Source organism: Danio rerio, chromosome 21 (genome assembly GCF_052040795.2).
Source record: "Danio rerio strain M-AB ecotype USA chromosome 21, GRCz13ab, whole genome shotgun sequence".
NCBI lineage: Eukaryota > Metazoa > Chordata > Actinopteri > Cypriniformes > Danionidae > Danio > Danio rerio.
In genome coordinates, this window is record NC_141041.1 from 34,415,258 (window position 1) to 34,438,293 (window position 23,036).

At 36.2% G+C, this 23,036-nt stretch overlaps 1 protein-coding gene across 2 annotated transcripts in view; it reads left to right on the plus strand.

The window, feature by feature from the left end:
- The window catches only part of trpc2b (transient receptor potential cation channel subfamily C member 2b), a 28,057-nt gene that overhangs the window by 1,152 nt on the left and 3,869 nt on the right, over positions 1-23,036 (plus strand). The window contains exons 2-13 of one of the 2 annotated variants that reach the window (XM_087300014.1): positions 1,045-5,158; positions 8,080-8,772; positions 8,910-9,119; positions 9,206-9,370; positions 11,155-11,329; positions 13,084-13,284; positions 13,377-13,539; positions 16,252-16,344; positions 16,431-16,623; positions 16,698-16,825; positions 17,846-17,921; positions 18,113-18,230. In XM_087300014.1, coding sequence (XP_087156140.1) covers positions 5,144-5,158; positions 8,080-8,772; positions 8,910-9,119; positions 9,206-9,370; positions 11,155-11,329; positions 13,084-13,284; positions 13,377-13,539; positions 16,252-16,344; positions 16,431-16,623; positions 16,698-16,825; positions 17,846-17,921; positions 18,113-18,230 — 2,230 coding nt within the window. In that variant the 5' untranslated portion in view covers positions 1,045-5,143. 2 annotated transcript variants of the gene reach the window in all.

Sequence of the window (23,036 nt, forward strand, 5' to 3'; positions counted from 1 at the left end):
CCATGTTTCGGTCAGTCCTGTTACATTTGCATTACATTTATTTTAAAATGCGTGCATTACACCTTTAAGGCTATAACTCCTGTTATATAGGTAAGTGACATCATTTGACAGAGAAGTTGACTGTGATCCAGGATGCATTTTATCATTGAATTATATGATTTTAGGCTTATTTTTGGTATAATTTTTTGAGAAGGACAAGCTAGAGACAGGCCCTGTCCCATTGATACTGCCACCACCATGCTTCACTGTAGTGATGGTATTAGCTTGGTGATGAGCGGTGCCTGGTTTTCTCCAGTTGTAACGCCTGGCATTCACTCAAAAAAGTTCAATTTTAAGCCTGATTTATACTTCTGCGTCAAACGCCGGCGTATGCTACGGCGCTGACGCATATCCCTTCGCCGTGGCCATCGCCGTCACTGACGTGCACCTCTCAAAAAATGTATCTACACGTCGTAACGACGCGTAGCGTAAGCTCTGTGATTGGTCGGCTTGGTAGCGCTGACGAGTCTGGGCGGGACCGAGAGCCGCTAAAATGGCGCGAGCGATTGTTTACAAGTGTGGAGTCCCGTGAAGAAGCTCCGGATGGAAAGTTTTGTTTTGTGTTTACCTCATAGTTAAAGTTGTTGCACGTCCGCCAGTTCCTGCCTAAAAATGAGCAAGTTTGAGCCACTTGTACATCCCGGAAGTGTTCAGGAAAAGCAAAAAAGCAGAGAAAAAACTCGACACAGAGGAACATTTACACCTCACTGCCCACTAGCGTTTCGGAAGTGTTAATGCAGACCGACAGAGACAGCGCGCAAAAGCATAAATGCACAGCCACGCGCGTTGCCTGGGCCGCCGGTCACCTGACGCAGAAGTATAAATCAGGCTTTAGTCTCATCAGACCAGAGAATTTTGTTTCTTATGGTCTGAGAGCCCTTCAGATGCCTTTTGGGAAATTCCAGCCGGGTAATGGCTTACGTCTGGCCACTCTACCATACAGCCCTGATTAGTGGATTGCTGAACAGATGGTTGTCCTTCTGTAAGGTTATCCTCTCTCCACAGAAGAACACTGGAGCTCAGACAGAGTGACCATCAGGTTATTGATTACCTCCCTGACTAAGGCCCTTTGATCACTCACCTTAGACGGCCGGCCATCTCTAGGAAGAGTCCTGCTGGTTCCAAACATCTTTCACTTACAGATGATGGAGGCCACTGTGCTCATTGGAACTTTCTGAGCAGCAGAAATTTTTCTGTAACCTTTCCCAGCCTTGTGCCTCAAGACAATCCTGTTATGTTATGTTTCTGGCATATATGGGACATGTATGTGTTTTACATATATGGGCATATGTGTTTCTGGCATATATGTGGACATATGTTTCTGACATACAGTATATGGGACATATTTGAGCTTTACATGTAGGGGACATATATATTTGTGGCATGTATGTGGACATATGTTTCTAATATATATGTGGACATAAATGTTTCTGACATATATGGGACGTATGTGTTATACATGTAGGGGACGTATATGTTTCCGACATTTATGTGCTATACATGCAAGTGACATATGTTTGTTTCAGGCATATATGTGGATATGTATGTTTCTGACATATATATGCTATACATATAGGGGACATTTATGTTTCTGGCATACAGTTGAAGGCAAAATTATTAGCCCCTTTGAATTTTTTTTCTTTTTTAAATATTTCCCAAATTATGCTGAACAGAGCAAATACATTTTCACAGTATGTCTGATTATATTTTTTCTTCTGGCGAAAGTCTTATTTGTTTTATTTCGGCCAGAATAAAAGCAGTTTTTAATTTTTTAAAAAGCCATTTTAAGGACAAAATTATTAGCCCCTTTAAGCTATATTTGTTTTAGATAGTCAACAGAACAAACCTATTATGTTTAGAAATGTATTGAAAAAGTCTTCTCTCCGTTAAACAGAAATTGGAGGTAAAAATAAACAGGGGGTGAAAAATTCAGGGGGGCTAATAATTCTGACTTCAACTGTGTATGTGGACGTATGTTTCTGGCATATATGGAACATACATGTTTCTGACATATACATGTGACTTATATGTTTCTGGCATATATGGGACATAATAACCTACCCCAACCCTAAACCCAACCGTCACAGTAATGTAAAAACAGATCTAAATCTGGAGCCTTTTCTGTTAGTATAGCTGATTCTTCACGTGAACACAGCTGTTGCGCTCGTGCATCCAGCTTAATCATGAACAACTCAGTGCGCATGCGGTAGTTGCACTATCGCGGTCTGATTATGTTTTAATCAAGGTTTATATGCATTAAATACAAAACATCTGTGCCCAACATTTCAACTGGCGAACATATTAACAATAATACAACCGTATAGCCGAGTTAAATATATGCATTGGCATGTTACAGCCCTAATGAGTATGATAATGTGAAACTCCATATAGATACATATTGCAATGATTTCGGGTACTTACTTAGCGATGCACACACACATATATGCACAATCCTTAAATACTCTGCAGATTTGGACTCTATAATACCTGTTTTTTAACTTTAAACTATCAACAACCACCACTGAGCTATATTCTAGCGATCGTTCTTCTCGCTCCGTGGTGGATTTTGGCATAGTCCATTTCATGTGAGATGGCGGGGGTGAGTAGAAGAAACCAAGTCGCGGGGGGAATATTTTCTACAGAAATAATTTATTATTTCTTATGTGGCCCGGTACCAACTGTTCCACGGACTGGTACTGGTCCGCGGCCCGGTGGTTGGGGAACACTGTATTAGCTGATAACCACTAATAACGCCGATTCAATCGAGTGATAACATTCGAAGTGGGTGTCTGATTTCTGTCACTTTGAAAGTGTTGCTATTCAATGCAATTAAATTCTCACATTTTTTCCCCACAAAATTATTTTGGGGGCCACTGTACAAACACACAGCAAGAGTAATAATGCTCCACACATAGTGTTTGGTTGAGAGTCAGTTTCACCCTGAACATAACCTTAAAGCAGCACAAATCACAGTAAATCTAAACAGGTAAACCTGCATTACTTTCATCATGTTGAGCTGAAATAAAATATCTTCCCCGGGGCTGAAGTCTATCATCCTCTCACTAATCGAAACACTGTAGTAAATTGTTTTGGGGGGTTTTTTCTGTCAAAAATTTGTGCAAAGTGTTTTTTTCACTTTCAACAGATTATGCAACGTCAAATTAATCTTCCAAATTTGGTCAAAAACTACTACAGCACAGGCTTACATGACTGTACGGCGCCTCCGGCCCGACACAAGGGAGCAATTTAGTTTCCAGGATACACTTCCGATCCTTTCCCAAACTCTCTGAACTCCAAAACTGGAAGCAATTGTCTGAAAAAACAGCCTCCATGAAGTAAAAATAAATATAAATTTACAAACTGGCAAAACCAATGGTTACACTTTGTTACAGTGTTTATATTCATTACACTACTGAGTAATATTAACTAAGTACACATTCTTTTTATGGGAATGTCATGTATAATTTTTTTGAGAAATGAATTTTATTTGGTCATTGAATAGACTTACAGTAATTACAAAATCCAGGATTAATGTTCTTATATGCATAAACAAAAACAAAGCAAACAAAAGAACACCTCGACCCCAGTCTGTAAGTGTACAATACAGTGATAATCAAAATAACTATTACCCACCCAACCCAAATTTAAAATTTAAACTAGGCAAAACTAGCCTTTTTTCTTATAAGTTACCTGTAATCATTGACTTCCACTGAAGGAAAAACAAATACTATGGAAGTCAATGGTTACATGTTTCCAGCTTTCTTCAAAATATCTTCTTTTGTGTTCAACAAAAAAAGGGGGAAAAACGGGTTGGAACAAGTTAATGTTGAGTAAATAATGACAATTTTCATTTTTTAGGTGAACTATCTATTTATAAAGAAAAAAGATTTAAACAAATTCGTTCATTATAAAGAGAGATGCCAATAGTCTTATCCTATTCAATTATTTATGCTTAGCAAATAGTGTTTTTACAGCATAGAACTGTAAATATGCAAATATTATAACTATCTATCGATAAACATGGCTCTGCGCACCTGTGGTTTGCTGATTAAATGAAAAACGAGTTGATAACGAAGTGGTGGAAGTCTGCCACCATTTTCTTATCAAATTTAAAGAGGCCTGAGTCGATAATTTAGTAGTGTACAGTTCATGAGCTAATCGCAAAAGTTTAACAGGGTCTGAATAGAAAAATTGGGGGCTAAAGCGACGCCCATGCTGTTTTATAATTTTGTATGTTTCAGCGAGACATCATATAGTTGACTTGTGATCGTCTTCGAAAAACTTTTGACAAAAATGCACCAATTGCAGCAAATCAAGATGCAAGGTTAAAAAAAACTGAAAGGGTACATGAATACAGATAAATTAGGGAAGTTTAATCAGCAAAACAATTATACCGAAGTATACGCAATTATTGATCCTCAAAAGTTGTAATACCCAAACGGCTCGTGGAAAAAAGTAGGCATACAGAGTATACATGCGTATAGCCCCCCGACTACACTACACCACTGGTGCAGCACTACTATAAATGTAGCTCCTTTCACTAGATTTTTTTAATGTGTCCTCTATGAATAAAAGTTAAATTCTTTTGAGGGAAAATGCTTTTTAAGTGTTGTCAAGCATTTACGTTTAAAAAAAAGAAAAAGTGTACAAGAAAAGAAAGATTTGTGTTGTAATAATTCAGTACTGTTTAATTACAACCTTCCTTAATCGTCGTCACATTGACCTGGTTTCATTGGGTCATTCTTATTGTTGTGGTCTGATGTTTACAAAGGTGTTGAAAGGTGGAAGTGCACTGATGGAGGAATGGAAATTCAGTCCTTAGTGAACTCTAATGAGACGTAACACAGTGTCACTGTTGCGATTTAATTGGTGGTGTCCTGTGGGGAATTCTAGCTGTTATTTGGTTTGTTGAGAATGAAATCGTTCAGCCGTGTGGAGGTAAACCGGTGAACTCTCATGACTACTGTCTTCATCACTTCAGGATTAGAGCCTCGTAAACTACTTCACTGACTTGCTTTTGGAGCTGATTTTGGAAATACAGAGGACATGTGAGAGCCATTTACACGAGCCAGCTGAAATATCTATATCACCAGCATATCTGAAGATGGAAAGCCTCACGGTAAGAAATATGTGATGTTAAGTGTGAGAAAATGTTTGGTGAATTTGTTCTGTGCAGCATCAATCATGATGTCCTAAATTTAATTAGTTTACAGTAAATTAAAGTGGAATTTGAGAATATCTAATTAATTTCATTTGAAATGTTTAAATCCTGAATGTTTTCAGGGTTTACTTTTTTGTTTTATTATGAGTAAATGTGCTTTTCTAGTTGCTTGTGTATATATTGTTATTATGTATTGTGTGATTATTATCATCACTATATAATCACAAATACCTATTTCTAGCCTATAAAATATTTTAGAGTTTGATTTTACTAGACAAATGTTAATTTAAAAATAATTATGACTTTTTATTTTTATTTTCCATGAAATGTCCTGGTCTAGCATTCAATTTAAATTAAGGTTTTCAAGACTTGTTTGTGCTTTTAAATTAAAACGATAGTTGTTAAAATAAATCAAATAAATATTTTGCTTAATCTTAAAGCTTGTTTTTCTTATTTTAAATAATTAGTATGCAATTTCATGGCCCCCTTGGAAGTTTTAGACACCTGGTTGAAAATCACTGTTCCAAACCTTGATGTTAAACCAATGTTTTCAATAAGGACTTAATTGCGATCTTTACTTAATTTTTTTAATAATATATTCTGATAAGCCAATAGGTTATGACCAATCACAGGTGAAGCAACCATCAGTGATTATCATCTCATCCATTCATTCATTTATTTTTTTTTGGTCGGCTTAGCCCCTTTAATAATCTGGGGTCCAGCTGCCAGCTGCAACCCATATCTGGGAAACATCCGCATACTCATTTACACTCGTACACTACAGACAATTTAGCTTACCCAATTCACCTGTACCACATGTTTTGGACTGTGGGGGAAACCGGAGCACCCGGAGGAAACCCACGCAAACGCGGAGAGAACATGCAAACTCCACACAGAAATGCCAACTGACCCAGCCGAGGCTCAAACCAGCGACCTTCTTGCTGTGAGACGGCAGCACTATCTACTGCGTCACCACATCGCCATTATCATCTCCTAACAGCATATTAATATTTTAAGTAGCATACAGTGACTTATTATAATCAGCATGTTGGTTGCAAGACAAATAGCCTGCAATATGGTTAAGATAAGATCTGAGTTGCTTTGACAAGGGTCGGATTGTTATGGCGAGATGATCAGATTATCTCTGAAAAAGCAAGGCTTGTGGGTTGCTCCAGAAGTGAAAACTGACCCAAGGGAAGACTAAAATGGGACAAACCAAAAGCTGTTGTTAGGTGCCCAAGACTCATCGATGCTGCATCTGGGATGCGTATGAGTGCCAGTGTTGACCCCTGTCCACGATTGAAAGTGCCAGTAAGCTTCAAAATTGGACCTAATAGAAGTTGAAGGTCACTGGATCCCATAAGTCCTGTTTTCCTTTACATCACACGGACGTCCATGTATATACAAACTGTTTTTCTAGCAAACGGATGGGATTCACAATAGGACGACTACAAGCTGGTGAGGGGAGTGTGATGCACTGGACAATGTTCGGCTGGGAAGCCCTAAGTCAGGCCATTCATGTGGACATATATTTTATGCTGTACCAAAACACTGTTGTGGATTATGGTTTTACTGTACAAACAATAGGTTTTACTGGTTGAAGTGGACGATTTAAGCAGAATAATGTCAAGTCATCTTTACATCTTAAGTACAGCACATTTTTTAGCTACTCTAAAACAAAGAATTGTCTTATATCCCTTTAGAACATTTCCAGCATATCAGACAGTAAGCAGGGTAGAGGAATATGCTGGTGTAGTTCTATTTAAACTGATACTGATTCCGTTCAGTTTAATACAAATGTCACTGCTAAAGGACAATCCATTGAAGAAAGGAACAAAAACTACACCAATTGATTAAAGAGTAGTACAACCTTTGGGAAAAACCAGGCTCAGTTGGTAGACCAGTACTGTAGAACTTGAAAAAGAGTTCACATCCATCAGATCTCCAGCTGAGCATCTGTGGGATGTTCCAGATCTACAAGGTCCACCTTGCAACCTACAGGATTTGATAGATCTACTGCTTGGTGTGTTGGTGCCATATACCCTCTTCCTGGACTTTATTTTGTAGAGTCCAGGCCTCATCATATGAAGCAGATGGTCATAACATTTTGGCTCATCAGTTGTCGAAGTAATTAGGGTTAATGATGTTGTAAAAAACTATTATTGAGTATGATTTCACCAGACAAGTAGAGTAGCTTTATTTGGAAAGACTTCACAATTTTTGATTGATTGGAATAATTTTGTAGGTCGGTGTATCTGCATAAAATATAATTAACCAATCAGAACCATTGATGAATACAACAGATCAAAGTGAGTTAGAGCAATCTATCAGTATTCAGGTACACAAATGGAATAATCAAATGTAAAATAGCACTGTATAGTCTTTATCGTATTCGTATGTATATTTGAATACAATTAATCTTAAAGTTACAACCATTATAATTTCTTGTGCCTAAATGCTTTAACCTGGCTTGAAAAGCTTAGTCACAGGTATAATTTTGGTTAACTCTTTGTTGTTAAATTTTGCAATGATTCCACAAATCACATTTACATCTGTGACTCCTGGTCAACTTATAACATTGCAAATCTTAAGATATTTGATACAGTCATTGTGATATCGATTCAGAAACAATATAATGTTCAGCCCTAGAAGTAATAACATGTTATTTTTAAGTGAAACTTACACTGTAAAAAATAAAAATAGTTGTCTCGACTTAAAATTGTAAGTCAACTTGCTGCAGAGCTTTCAAAAGCCCTTTGTAGCAAGTTGCCTTACAATTTTAAGTTGAGTCAACTTTTTTTTTACAGTGTATTATTTATGTTTTATTGATGAAATGGTTGTTGCTGTGTGTTAAAATGAATTATGTCTCCTTCGAATAGCCGGATCAATGGCGCGAGATTGTGAACAAGAAGTTCCGCTTCCCTCCGGAGCTTCTTGGCGCCATCCGAGAGGGCAACTTGAACTTGGTGTCGTCCCTGCTGAAAACCGGTGACGGCATCATCCGCCAGCTGGACGACTCCGAGGACCGGCAATGGAGAGAAGCGCTCAACCTGTCCATCCGACTGGGCAACGAGGACACCATGGCCTCCCTCCTCCAAGGGGTCAAGTTTGACTTCCGGCAGATTCATGAAGCTCTCTTGGTGGCCGTGGACACCAACCAGCCTCGCGTGGTCAAGCGTCTCCTGGACCGGCTGGATCAAGAGAAGGGAAACAAGATGGATGTGCGCTCTTTCTCTATGGCCATCTTCGACCACTCCATCGATGATTCCCAGTTTGCCCCTGGAGTGACGCCGTTGACCCTGGCATGTCAGAAGGATCTGTATGACATCGTTACTATGCTCAATCAGAAGGGTCACGAAATCCCTTGGCCACATAAAATATCATGCGCCTGTCTGGAGTGCACGAATGGAAGGCAGTACGATCTGCTCAAGTTCTCGTTGTCTCGTATAAACACTTACCGAGGTATTGCCAGCCGTGCTTACCTGTCCATCACAGCAGAAGATGCCATGCTTAGTGCCTTTCGGCTCAGCCGGGATCTCCGCAAGCTGTCTAAGAAGGAGCCGGAGTTTAAGGTAGTGTAAACCAGGCCTCTAGAACCTCTAGCTTTTTATAGTAGTAGCAATAGTGACTGAATTTCTTTGTTTTTGACACAAAATATCTGGATCTCTGGCATATTTTTCAAATCCTCCATCTCCTGTTCATCCTGCAGCCTCAGTATCTCAGCCTTGAGCAGGTATGCCAGGAGTTCGCCGTGGAGCTGCTGGGAATGTGCCGGAACCAGAGCGAGGTTACCACCATCCTGAACAGCTGTGGAGATCGAGATGAGGACAGTGAAGATGAACTGGACCACCAGACCTTTGAGGAGGGCATTCCAAATCTGGCCCGCTTGAGACTCGCTGTCAACTACAACCAGAAACAAGTAGGACAAATTGTAACCCCCCTTAAATCAAGACCAAACTGCACTGCTGTTGATGTGCGTGTAACTAACCATTGTTCATTCTGCAGTTTGTAGCCCACCCCATCTGCCAGCAGGTGCTCTCCTCCATCTGGTGTGGAAACCTCTCAGGCTGGAGGGGCAGCAGAACGTCCTGGAAGCTCCTGGTGTCTTTTGGGATCTTTCTGACTATGCCTTTCCTCTGCCTCATCTATTGGATTGCACCCAAGTCAAAGGTGTTTGTCAAATACAGTGTCCTCCACCAGCATTGACAAACTTTATGAATTTGAGCAAAGGAGATTCTCTTTTGTTTAACCTTTTAATCTTTTGCTCAAAATATTAACCAAAACCACCACAAGCGAGTTTGTTTTTACATAAGAGTAGAGGCTTTATTCTTGAAACAAATTTCAAACACTTTGTAGTGGTGATTGTAGCTTTCTGGACTTTCCGATGCTAAAACTTTGCATCTGTGATTCTTGTAGATTTTTTTCAGGCATCTCAAATCATCATCCAACATTTTAACAACTCTTCCAGGCAGATTCGTAACACGTACAATTGAATGGACTTTCACAGTTATTGGCCTGGGGGTGGAAATAGCCATTTTTTTGCTATTTGTTGATTAGCGGCATACAAATTTTAGCAATTTGTGATTTTAGTTTAATCATATATTAAAATGAATACTTTATTGATAGTTATCATCAGAACTGATGCTGGAAAAGAAATCTATGACAGAAATTGGAAAAATAATTAATATATGATGACCATTTTTGACACTTCTCTAAATATCTGTTTAACTGTTTTTAATGAAGCGCAAGACCTAAACCAAATGAAACTGAGACAAACTAAAAGTCTATGAAATCAATTCTGGAAAAATACATGTTATTCACAAGTAATGTGATATTTTCATTACATTTTAAAATATTTAATTAAATATATAAATATATATATATATATATATATATATATATATATATATATATATATATATATATATATATATATATATATATCTGTATGACATCGAAAAAATCTACAAGAATCACAGATGCAAATTTTTTGTGTCAGAAAGTTCAAAATTGTAAATATTATTACATTTAAAATGGTATATATATATATATATATATATATATATATATATATATCTAAGCCATCTCAAACCATCATCCTGACATTTTAGCAACTCTTCCAGGCTGATTCATAACACTTCTAGTCGACTAGACTATCACAACTATTGCCCTGGTGGTGGAAATTGCAATTATTTGCTATTTCTTGAATAATGCTATATAAATATTTAAAGGAACATTTAACTGTTTTTTGGAAAAAGGCTAATTTTACAAGTGCCCTAAAGTTAAAGAGTTTAGTTTTACCATTTTTAATCCATTCAGATGATTTCTGAATCTGGGAAATGAATGGTTACTTTCTAAGCCAATATTGCCTACATAGAAACTATACTCTCATTCCTGAGTAATGATCAGGAAACTTTGCTGCCTTACCATATATAATCCTAATTTTCTAGATAATGCTTTATACATTTTTAGATACCAATTTTTCATTTTCTGTTTGTCATAGTAAACACTGTAACTCCAGTAATCAAGCTTTAAATAGGAAAATTATTAAAACTTATCATAACTTATAATAATTAAGATGCTTCTGGTCTAATCTGATTCAATTATTTATGCTAAGCTAAAAGAGCTCCTGCCAGACCCAGAGATTGGCTTGATGGTTTTAGAAATGGTAAAACCTTAATGTTTTACTCTAGTGGATATGTAACAAGTCATATAACAAGACAGATGTTTTCTAAACAAAAATATTTAAGATTAATATGTTAATATTTTGAGCAAAGAATTAAAAGGTTAAACAATACAGATTTTTTTCACAGCCTTCATATTTTTCAAAGGTGCTAATATTGGTGGAGGATACATGCATATATTTTTGAATTTGATAAAATGATTAGGCTGATGAAATGATGATTATTCTGATTTGTTTTACAAAAGTGTAAATAACCTTTTTGTCTTCTTAGTTGGGAAAGATTTTAAAGATCCCTGTGATTAAGTTCCTGCTCCATTCAGCTTCATATATGTGGTTTCTGATCACTCTATTGGGGGAGTCCATTGCCATGGAGGTTTATCGGGAAAGCTTTGCCACACGTCAGCACACCATCCTGCACAACTCTTTCCACATGGTCTGGGTGGTTGGTAGGTCACATAAAGTACATTCATTCATTTTCTTTTCGGCTTAGTCCCTCTATTAATCTGGGGCCACCACAGCGGAATGAACTGTCAACTTATCCAGCATGTGTTTTATGCAGCGGATGCTCTTCCAGCTGCAACCCATCACTAGGAAACATACACACTCATTTACACACACATATACTACATAAAATTTTATTTTTATAAGTTTTATAAACATTTTAATTATAAAAAAATTTATTTTCTGTTTAAAGCTTATTTACTTTGTTCTACAAAAAAAAGCATCAAATTGGCCATTAAAGAGGACTGGGAGTTCTGCTTAAAAATCATTAAAAAAAGTAAAAGAACAAACTAAACAAATTATAGATTATAGATAATTATAGATGTTCCAAAGACCTTCGTTCATTTTCAGAACACAAACTAAGAAATTTCAGATGAAATCTGAGAGCTCCTTCATCCTGCATAGACAGTAACACTTCTGAGACATTCAGAGTCCAGAAAAGAAACCAAAAATATTGCCAAAACATTCAATGTGACATCAGTGGTTCAACTGTAATCATACGAAGCTCCAAGAACACTTTAGTACACCAAAAAAAACTGTAAAAACTACTTTATTACTATAAAAAATACAAAGCTTGCATGGTTTACTTTGAATTGCCTGTAGTAAATGCACTCCTTGACCTTTTGTGGAAGAGAAAGCATATCAGGAGCTGTTGCAACTTCCACAATCCACCTAAAGAAATAGAGAATTGGTCCTGTATTTTTTATGATGAGCTGTAGTCAACCTGAGACCAAGCCGTAAATATCAAACTTTTTTATAAAGACATGAAATATGACATCAGCTTCTGTTTGCAAATACATCTAGGGACATGTGTATGCAATTGTTAAGAGCATATAAACTGACAGGATGAGAATCTGAATGAAACGAAGTTACGTGCAAACACGTTATGGGCTGTCGATTGCATGTAGCACAAGCTGTGGATTGTCTGCTGTGGGCTGTGGGATACCTGTTGTGGTCAACAAAAGCTATAGGTACCCAAATCTCTTCAAAGTGTGTGCTATGTATATTATCTCTAGCAAACATAAGACGTCTCCATAAAAAGACCAAACCAATCGATAAACAAATAATCACTAATGAAAGTATCCAGCTGGCACACCACATCATAAGACATTTAATATTAGGTTAGATTTAGGTTGTGATGTCAGGTGACCAAAATTCAATGTCTAGCCAGCATCTAAGGACAACGTTATTTTGACGTCCAATAACAATGTCAAATTATGTTGATATTTGGTTGATTTTAGGTTCGAAGGTGACCAAAATCCGACGTCTGATAGATTTCATATTGGTAACGTCCACACAATGCCAAGGTTTAACATGAGTAGCTGTTGATCTTTGGTTGAATTTACGTTGGCCTGATGTTTGGTTTTGACGTTAACCCGATTTTCATTTCCAAACAAAATCCAACATCCCCACAACATTGGGGTATGTTGGGGTACGTCAATATTATGTTACGTTGACATCCTATGCTCCTGCAAGACCTTTAATGCTTATTGCGGATGAAAGAGCTCTTGGATTTCATCTAAAATATCTTCATCTGTGTGCTGAAGATGAACAAAGGTCTCAGGGGTTTGGAAGGACATGAGGAAAAGAAATTAATAATAAAATTTTTATTACTGTGTGAATTAACCCTTTAATTAAGAAACTGCTATTTATTTGTCTTAGTAAATGAGTACATTTGAGGGAACTGTACTCCATGCAGGTTTTTTCTGGTTCGAGTGTAAGGAGGTTTGGATCGAGGGCTTGAGGAGCTACTTCTTGGACTGGTGGAACTGTCTGGACGTGATGGTTCTCAGTATGTATCTGGCTTCATTCGCCCTGAGATTGGTCATCATGCTCAAGGTCCACTTCCTCTGCCAGTTACAAGACAATCAGGACGAGTGTGTCTACTTCACCGAAACCAGTGAGAGAAAATACCGCTCTAAGAGTCGCATTTAGCCCCTACAGTAAAGAACCTGATTGGCCTGCTACAGTCATGTGTTTGTGTTTGCACAGTGCGTGACCAGTGGCATCAGGAGGATCCGCAGTTCATCTCTGAGGTGCTGTTTGCCGTCACCAGCATGCTGAGCTTCACTCGATTGGCATACATCCTTCCAGCACACGAGTCTCTTGGTACGCTGCAGATCTCCATTGGAAAGATGATCGATGACATGATGAGGTATTCAACTGTGTTGTGTTAACTAAAGAGCACAAGTCATAAAAACTGATTTTATAGCTTAAAAGCTCTGAAGTTAAAAATCAATTGTATATTCAATTCAATTCAATTCACTTTTATTTGTATAGCTTTTTTACAATGTAGATTGTGTCCAAGCAGCTTTACATAGAAGGTCATAGTAAATTGAAAAAGTGTAGTTCAGTCTTCAGAGTTTAGCTTAGTTTAGTTCAGTTCAGTTTAGTTCAGTTCAGTGTGGTTTAATAATGACTACTGAGAGTCCAAACACTGAAGAGCAAATCCATCGATGCGCAGCTCTACAGATCCCGAACCATGCAAGCTAGTGGCGACAGCAGCGAGGAAAAAACGTCACCAATTGGCGAAAGTGATGAATTGAAAAACCTTGAGAGAAACCGGGCTCAGTTGAGCACGACCATATCATTACTGGCCAAATGTCTTGGGGAGAGCTGCAGTTTAGGCGCCGGAGGTTGGAAGCTGAACCTTAGCAAAGACTCGTCTGTTCCTGGAGCGTCACAGCAATCAGTCTTATGCTCTGCACTCCCCTATGACCACCACAGTAGCTGCTCAGGATACGGCCTGGTCCAGGATATGGAAACCTTGGGATCATCTCGTCACTGGTCTTGAATCGAATCAGTGGCACTGCATGGTCTGAGGGTCTCGGGATGAGTATCCCCAGGTGGAAATAGAGAATAAAGAGAATAATTAGCATAGCTGCTGTTCAAAGTGTATAAAACCAAGATGCAGAAACCTGTGTGAAGCACATTCTTGTATCATACCGCTAAGTGATGTACTGAGTGTATGCTTTACTAAAAAAAGTTGGTCTTTAATATAGTTTTGAATTGGGAGAGTGTGTCTGAGCCTCGGATATTATCAGAAAGGCTATTTCAGAATTTAGGAGCCATAAATGAGAAGGTTTGACCTCCTTTACTTGGCTTTGCTATTCTAGTTACTACCAGAAGCCTTGAGTTTTGAGATCTTAAAGAGTGGGTTGGATTGTAGCGAGACAGAAGGTTGGTAAGATAAACAGGAGCTAGATTATTTAAGGCTTTTTTTTTTTAATTCAATTTGAAACTTAACAGGCAGCCAGTGTAAGGATAAAATTGGGGTGTTATGATCATATTTTCTAGAGCTGGTAAGAACTCTGGTATATGCTGTTTTTGAACCAGTCATTTTAAAATAATTTTCCATATGTATAAAAGAGCTGTATTTAAGTAATGGAGGTTGTGCTAAAACTACATTCCCCATGATGCTGCACCAACATTTCACCAATTGGAGCTTCTGTGGGGAAAGTGTGACAAATAATGCCTTGGTGGTTTTTTATCAGTGTCATTCAGAACAGCAATGTAGTAAAAACAGCATGCCAGTAGTTGATCAAGTCTTTTTTTTAAAGAAATAATAGTCGGCTGTGCACATACAGATCTGCAATTTCAGTGACCAATTGTCCTATATTTTTTGGGACAGTTCTGCTCTTTTTTTAGTGCCCCAATTAAAAACCAATTAAAAATTAAAAAATGTTTTGCCTGTATTTTTTCTTTTATTAAACGTCTTTATTGCTAAGTAATAGTATTACTCTTCTGTCACGCAAAAATATTCTATTTAGCTTTTCATGTTATAGTATATTTGGAAGAACATCATTTCCAGCCAATGACATTTCCATATACATTTTCACTGTAACTTGCACATGGAAGCATTTTTTTTTTCCTGAAAAATAAACTTTAAAAATATTTGCTTTATACGATGTTTTTTTTTTTTTATTCTAAGCTTATTTGTATTAATTTTGTTTAATTGTATTTATTGCTTTTTAAAGGTTCATATTGTGCATTTTCACTTCTAGTTGTTCAGTTCATCAGTTATTTCCTTTGCAAGTAAATAATAACATTTAAATCCACTTTGAAATCTATTTCCAAAAGTTTGCATTTTTGTTTCTCCATTTTTACTTTACGTTTTCATTGGAAGTTGTTTGATACTAATCTGATAATCATACTCCATGGTTTCTGGCTGGAAGGAGTTATATTTAAAATGCTGAGCTGGATGGATAGATTGTGATGAAATAATGGGTTAGCTGAAATCACAAGCAGTTCTATCTTGGCCAAGTTAAGATTGAGGTGATGGTCCTTCCTCTAACTAGACATTTCTGCCAGGCATGCTGAAAACCTAGCAGTAATCGTCGGATCATCGGTTTTAAATTATTAAAGTTGAGTGTTTGCAGCATAGCGTGTTTCTCGATGACAAGACTTGATAGAGAAGATAAATGATCCAAGAACTGAGCCATGAGATACACCAGTAGATAGATGGTGAGATTAGGGCACCTCACCCCTCAAAGAGACCCCTAAAAGCTGATTTATAGTCCACGCAAGTGCAGGTTGCGCTGTGAATGTGATAACGCAGTGTTGGGGGAAGTTCACTTTGGGGTTGACTGACATCATTTAGACTTTGCATATGAAATTACATGACTTACAGCCCAGTCTGCAAAAAAGGGTTGAAGTGCCAACATCTTTTAGAAATCCTGAACAACTGCCTGATGTGAAGTCTTTTAGGGTTCTTTGAAACTTAAGGAAAAACAATACCTATTTTTTTGTGCTTAAATTGTGCATAACTTTTTAAATGAACTGTGTGTACAGGACACGATTAAACAGTAAAAAGCTAATCTGAAATTAGCTTCAGTGATTTACACAACATGTGTCTTTTTCTCTCCAGGTTCATGTTCATTTTGGTGATCATCGGTACTGCGTTTCTCTGTGGCATCAACAATATCTATGTCCCGTATATTATCTCTCCAAATCTCGGAAAGTATGTAGTCTTTTATAAAAATGGAAAAACCATCATAAAGTCTAATTTCAGAAAATCATACTGAACAATGTCATTTGGGTTGGCAGATTAAATGAGACCTTCAGCTTCCTCTTCTGGACCATGTTTGGGATGGCCGACCAGACGTATGTAGACATGCCGGCGTTTGCTTTGGCTGAGCTTGTTGGCAGGATCCTGTATGGCATCTACACGCTGATCATTGTCATTGTGCTTCTGAACATGCTCATTGCCATGATCACCAACTCTTTTCAGAAAATTGAGGTAAAAACCCTTTTTAGATTTATTTGCAGATGCATGCAGCCTGATTGTTTCACTGACACGCTTCACTCTTGTAGGACGATGCTGATGTTGAGTGGAAATTCGCACGTTCCAAGCTTTACCTGAGTTACTTCAGAGAAGGACTGACTATGCCCGTGCCCTTCAACATCATCCCGTCTCCAAAGGCTGTTTTCTATCTTTTGAGGTTGATTAATTTCAGCTCTTTATGTGCAGTGATAAATAAAATGAAAGATCATTATCATAATGATAATAATATTTATTTATTACAATTATTTAAAAATAAATCTTTATTTAAAAAATAATTCAAATAATTCAAAAATAATTTAAATAATTCATTTCTTTGAAGTGATTTTATTGATTTATTATTGTGTTTAACTAAATTTAGAATGCATTCAATACTCGGCTACTATTTTTCATTTTTAAGAGTGATTCATTGTTTATTGTTTTTAGCTTAATTGGAAATATACTATTTGTATATATATTTGTGGGTTTCAAAAGTGATTTATTACTTCATCACATTTACCAATGTAAAATACACTAATTTAATTATTATTTTTTCTTCAGTATTAAAATACTAATTATAATAAAGATTAATTTAAATAACTTATTTGCCGGTTTGAAAAGTGATGTTATTTTATTAATTGTATTATATTTAACAAAATTTAAACAACATAGCTATTAATTTATCAGTCTTAAATGTGATTTATTTATGATAATTAAATATAACAAAGAACTACATTTAAAATTTGTTGATTAAACAACTAATTGTTGGTTTATTATTTCATTTAATTACATTTTACTAAATGTAAAAAAATTCTAATTCAGCAAACATTTAAAAAAATTTATTTAAAAAAGTGATCTATTATGACTTATTCCATTTAATTTAAATCATATTTGACCGTTTAAAATTGATATATTCATAATTTTGTATTTAATAACACATTTAACTACATGTAAATTGCAGTAATTGACTTGAAAAGTGATTTAAAAAAAAGAATAATCTATACTACTAAGTTGGCTGTTTGACCAGTTAGTGACATGTTTAAATTTTCTTAAATGTAATATTTTAAAGTAAATAAATGATTATATATTATTATTTCCTTTTATTTTTAGGTAGCACTCAGGTTAAATAAACAATAAAAGAAAAAAATGCTATTTAATAGTTTTTTCTTATTTTTGTTTGTAATTTTCTTTCTATTTAAAGAGGAATCGTCAAGCGGATCTGCTGCTGCTGCTTCAACTGTAACTCAGCTCCAGATTATCCTCCGCTAACATCAATGGTACACTTTACACATTAATTTTTCACTGAGTCCTACATTTCTATGCTCTACCTACATACTTGCATAATAATCTACTTGCATAATGCTAACATCCTCAACCAATACATTCAGTTCTTGTCTTTTGCTTGAGAATGTCTAATAAATGTGTATCATGCTTTATGAAACACTCGTCTCCTATTGGTGTTTCCCAGAAGGATGAAGGAGGCTCAGGAGAAAACCGCATTCCCTACAGACAGCAGGTGATCCGCGCTCTGGTGCAGCGCTACATCGAATCTGCCAGGAGAGAGTTTGAAGAAACAAAACGCAAAGGTTTGCTTCTCTTTAGCTTGATTTGTTTAAGCTATCCTATGGAACATTTTCTGCAACCTTTTTATGACATGTTTCACAGTCATCAGCATCTGAATTCTTTGAAAGTTTTTAATATTTTGATTTAAAAAAACATGTACATTTTATTAAAAACATGTACATTATTTATATTTCTGTATATATTACATCATCTTTACTTCAAAATACAAAAAAAGAATTACCCCTTGTGCGAGGCATTTCTAATGCAGCTTCTATGAAGCAAAACAGTAAATATGAATAATTTCTTATGAGTAATAAGAAATTATTCTCTCTTCTGTCTGCCGTTTTCAGTCTAACACAATGGGCTCTATTTTGACGGTTCATGCGCAGAGCGCCAAACGCAGGGCGCAAACGCTTTCAGGGCGTGTCAGGACGCGTTTTTGCTAATTTAAGGATGGGAAATCTGCCTTGTGCCGTGGCGCATGGTCTAAAAGGGTTGAGTTTATTTTCTTAATGAGTTATAGGTGTGTTTTGAGAATAAACCAATTAGAGTCTCATCTCCCATTCCCTTTAAGAGTCAGCTGCGTCACGCCAAGAGCGCATTCGCTATTTACAGGACGCAAAGTAAGTCTAAGTGGAAAAAATAAGCATTTCACAAGCAAACAGTTAACAGTTAACAGTTTTTTAACAGAAAACTGTTAAACAGAGCATCTACTCCGTGAGAATGAGAGATAATGGAACTACTTTCACATTCGCTCTTGGATAGGGAAAACTTTACGCACAGACATCAATAGTCTATAAATAATTACTTTTGTTTGTTAAGCACAAATATTCGTTTCAAAACTATTTCTAAATTCAGTTCTAATTTCCAGCAAAGGAATAAATGAATAATAATAACAAAATGTGCTCAAAAACCTGAGTTATATCCTAAAACACATGCTGTGCCCCATATGGTCTAAAACCTGACAGGTGGGCAAATCTAAGCTTGTTTTTAATAAAACAAATATAAATATGGATATAATAAATAATACTGCTAATAATAATAACATTGTACAAAAGCAAAGTGTTATGAATGAACTGAAAAAGCCTCCCGAGATGAAGAAGACATAAAAGCAGTGATTTTTCATATTTATGTAGGCTAGAAAATAATATGTTTTGTAATATTTTATTCCTTTATATTTATATCCTATATCTATTCTTATTATATCCTATATATATCCTTAATATTTAATTTTTTTCATATATAAAGATATTTGCCTATTGCTCTTGTGCGTATTGAGCAGTGCGTAAGCGAGGCGCAACTCTGCGCCGGAGTTTAGACCGGGTTAGTTTTAGTCTAATGAAAAATCTATTATAGTTTCTCAAAATAGCAACGCGCCAGCAGTGCCGCAGAACGCCTTCCTTTTTAGACCAGAACGCCTATGGGTGCACAAATGAGCGCTAATGCATTTGCTATTTAAACAGCGTAGCGCAACGCCTCAAAACGACTCTCGCGCCAAGCTGAAACTACCAAAAGACTATTGTGCCACGCCTTGCGCCACACTGCGCGGGTGTATGATAGGGCCCAATGACTGTAAAAAATCCCACACTATTTATTTATTTATTTTTTTAAATCCTGAGAACACCATCGGGCGTTTTTCTTTTATTATTTCAGCAAAAATTATTGTAAAAAAATATTTGTTGTATTCTCCCATTCAATGTGCTCTAAGTTTTCCCAACTATGACGACTTCCACTACTGAGAAACCCGGAAATGTGAAAACGGTCTATTAACAGCAAAATAATCAAAACTTGGTTGTTTAGTTCTGTGGTAGCTATTTTAAACTTCCTAGTTTGTCTTTCATTTACTCTCAGATTCATTTTGTTTTATTAAGACATGAATAGTTGTTGGTTATATGAATTATTTAAAGTGTATAGAGACTTACTGAAAGTCAAATTGGTACAGGTGAGTAGAAAATATTGTTTTAAGAAATAATTTCAAAATGAAGTGAGTTGTTTTGTGAAATAAGCAAAATATCGGTTAAGCAAAATAATCTTAAAAGGAAAAACAAGATCATTTTTCTTACCCCACTGGCACTGGCCAATTTCACTTAATCACTTGGACTAGAAACAAGACAAAAAAATCCAAGTAATATAAGCTTTTTTTGTAGTGCACCCAAAATTGTCAACCCTTGATCGTGTAGCTTGCTTTTAATTTACTCACCATCAGTGAGTAGAACATTAAAGAAGATCTTTAGCTTAAATGTGGTCTTCGGTGAGGTATAAAATATGTAATAAAGTTGAGCACTTTTGATGACTGCTAGTTTATATGTAGTAGCAAAGCCACATAATAGCAACCGAATGGATCCCATTTTATATTAAGTGGCCTTAAGGGATAGTTCACCCAAAGATGAAACTCTGTTATTTACTACTCACCCTCATGTAATTCCTTAAATCTTTGAAACTTTCATTCATCTTCAGAACACAAATTAATACATTTTAGATAAAATCTGAGAGCTCTCTGACCCTCCATAGACAGTGCTTTAACTGTAATCATATGAAGCTCCGAGAACAGTTTTTGGATTTGAGTGATATGAGGGTGAATGTTTCAGAAATGTTTAATATTTTGCTGAGCTAATTCTTTAAGTACTTTGTATACTGACTGGGGTTGGGCGATATCGACAAATTTGGCATTGCACGATGTTTAATGTGAAACATCACGATGGACAATGGCATCATCGTCGTAGGCGGCGGTGAATTTATTATTTATGAATAATAAATAAATTTTATACAAATTAATAATTTGGAAGAATACTGTTTCAACTACCTGACCTGCATGGTCTTTGTTTTACCCATAACCAAATCATAAATAAATAAAGATAAGTTACACACAAATTAGCACCTGTCAATCCCTTTTTTCCGCAGGACTCTGGCATGTATAGGCAGAATGGTCGTTATAATGGCGTCGACAAACTTGGTCGGTACAACAAGAACCAACCAACAGTATCTGAAGTCTTAGCTAAAATTACTGAATACAAGCATGACAGAAGAGTCGTTAGATAGAGACATGATTAATTAAATATCATGTTTAACAACTATAGTGAGACGCGATCCAGCGGTATATCCTTGATAAACTGTCCGACGTGCACTGATTTGTTGGGTTTTGTGCTTAAAGCACCTGCTGACTGCTGGAGCTCAGACGTGCGCATTTGCCAGAATGCATGACAGTGTGTGTGTGTTTGTGTGTGTGTGTGGTCACGTGATGTGCGTTTTCAGCGGTATAATGTGAACGGAGGTCTTTTCAGAAATATTAGATGAAACGTCAGTGTGGACATGGATCATTTTCATTCTAACATGTCAATTTAAAACTAAGACATATTAGTGTAAACGGGGCCTAAGTGTGTATTTTTCATGAGCCGGTTGCTGCTGTGACGGTGGTGGGGCAGAGGATCACAACATTGGCTCAGCCTTGTAATGTCGGTAATGGACAATGGCATCGTCTATCAACCCAACCCTAATCATAACGCCTAATCAATTGGTACAATACACTTATTTCATAAATACATGTTTTTTTTTTTGTCAATGTACCTATATTGTGAAATATACCTGCATGTATTTACATCTGTAATTAATTTGTAACTACACTGTTAACCCATTCCTTTCACTACAACCAAATATTTAACCTACCCTTACAACTAAATCTGTCCATCAACTTTTCTGTATCCCACCTCAGTATTACCAGTGGAATACAATATGAACAAAATAAATACATTGCGTATGTAATACATATATCCTCCTGAGACCCAAAGTAGTTTTTCTTTTTTTCTTTTTTCTGTGATTTCCTACATCCTTTGGGTTAATTTTATTTTTTTAATTTAGAGTTTTTACATTTTGTTTTTATTTTTAATTTCACAGCATGTCCACTGTAGTAGACCACAGGACCATTTTAGTTTGAAACGACCGGCACTCAGACAACAAAACTGTACAGTTTATGGCTGTAAAGGGATATAATAATCCGATATTTATGTAACAAAAACAAAACAAAAGCCTTTTTTTTGGTTTTGTATTGAAATTCCTGAAACAGTTTAGTCTGAAAGAGAGCCGAACTCAAAAAAAGAAGTCATGCTAATCCAAAACATATTGAACATAAAAAGCGATTTAAAACTTATTGTCATTCTCTAATTGTCTCTAATTCTCTGATTGTCTGATTGTCAGACTCTAAATCAGAGTCTCCCTCAACTATCTTATAAAGAATCCTCTGCTTCAGTTCTGCCTCCTACAACATGCAGTCATTAATTACATTAAGATGGTCCTGGTATCCACTATAGTGGACAATTAAAAAAGGATGATATTTTGAAACACAAACAAGTTAACAGCTTTGAAAACTAAATGTATTATTCCTGACACTTTAATAAACAAATATATATAATAAAAATAATAGTAAAAAAAACATTTAAAAAGCTAAATACTTCTCTACTTCCCATTAAATGTGCTTTTTTGTATGCTGGCCATTTTGGATGCAGTGTAAGAAGTGGTTTCTAACATGCCAGGCAATCAAATGACATATCATTAGATAGCCCACGATGTCCTCTGAACAGTACAACAGGACTTGACAGAGTAGATAAAAAAATAATTAAAAATTCATGAAAACACAATGTCCACTACAGAGGACACAAGTCAACGGGCGGGGTCTCAGGAGGATATTTTTTATTTATTAAATATGTTATAATTACATATGTTATAATTGCTTATATTATAATATTTGTGTTAAAACATACAGTACACTGTAAAAAGTGATGAGTAAACTCGTTTCTTTAAAAGTGACAAGTTGACTACTTAACTGAGTAAACCAT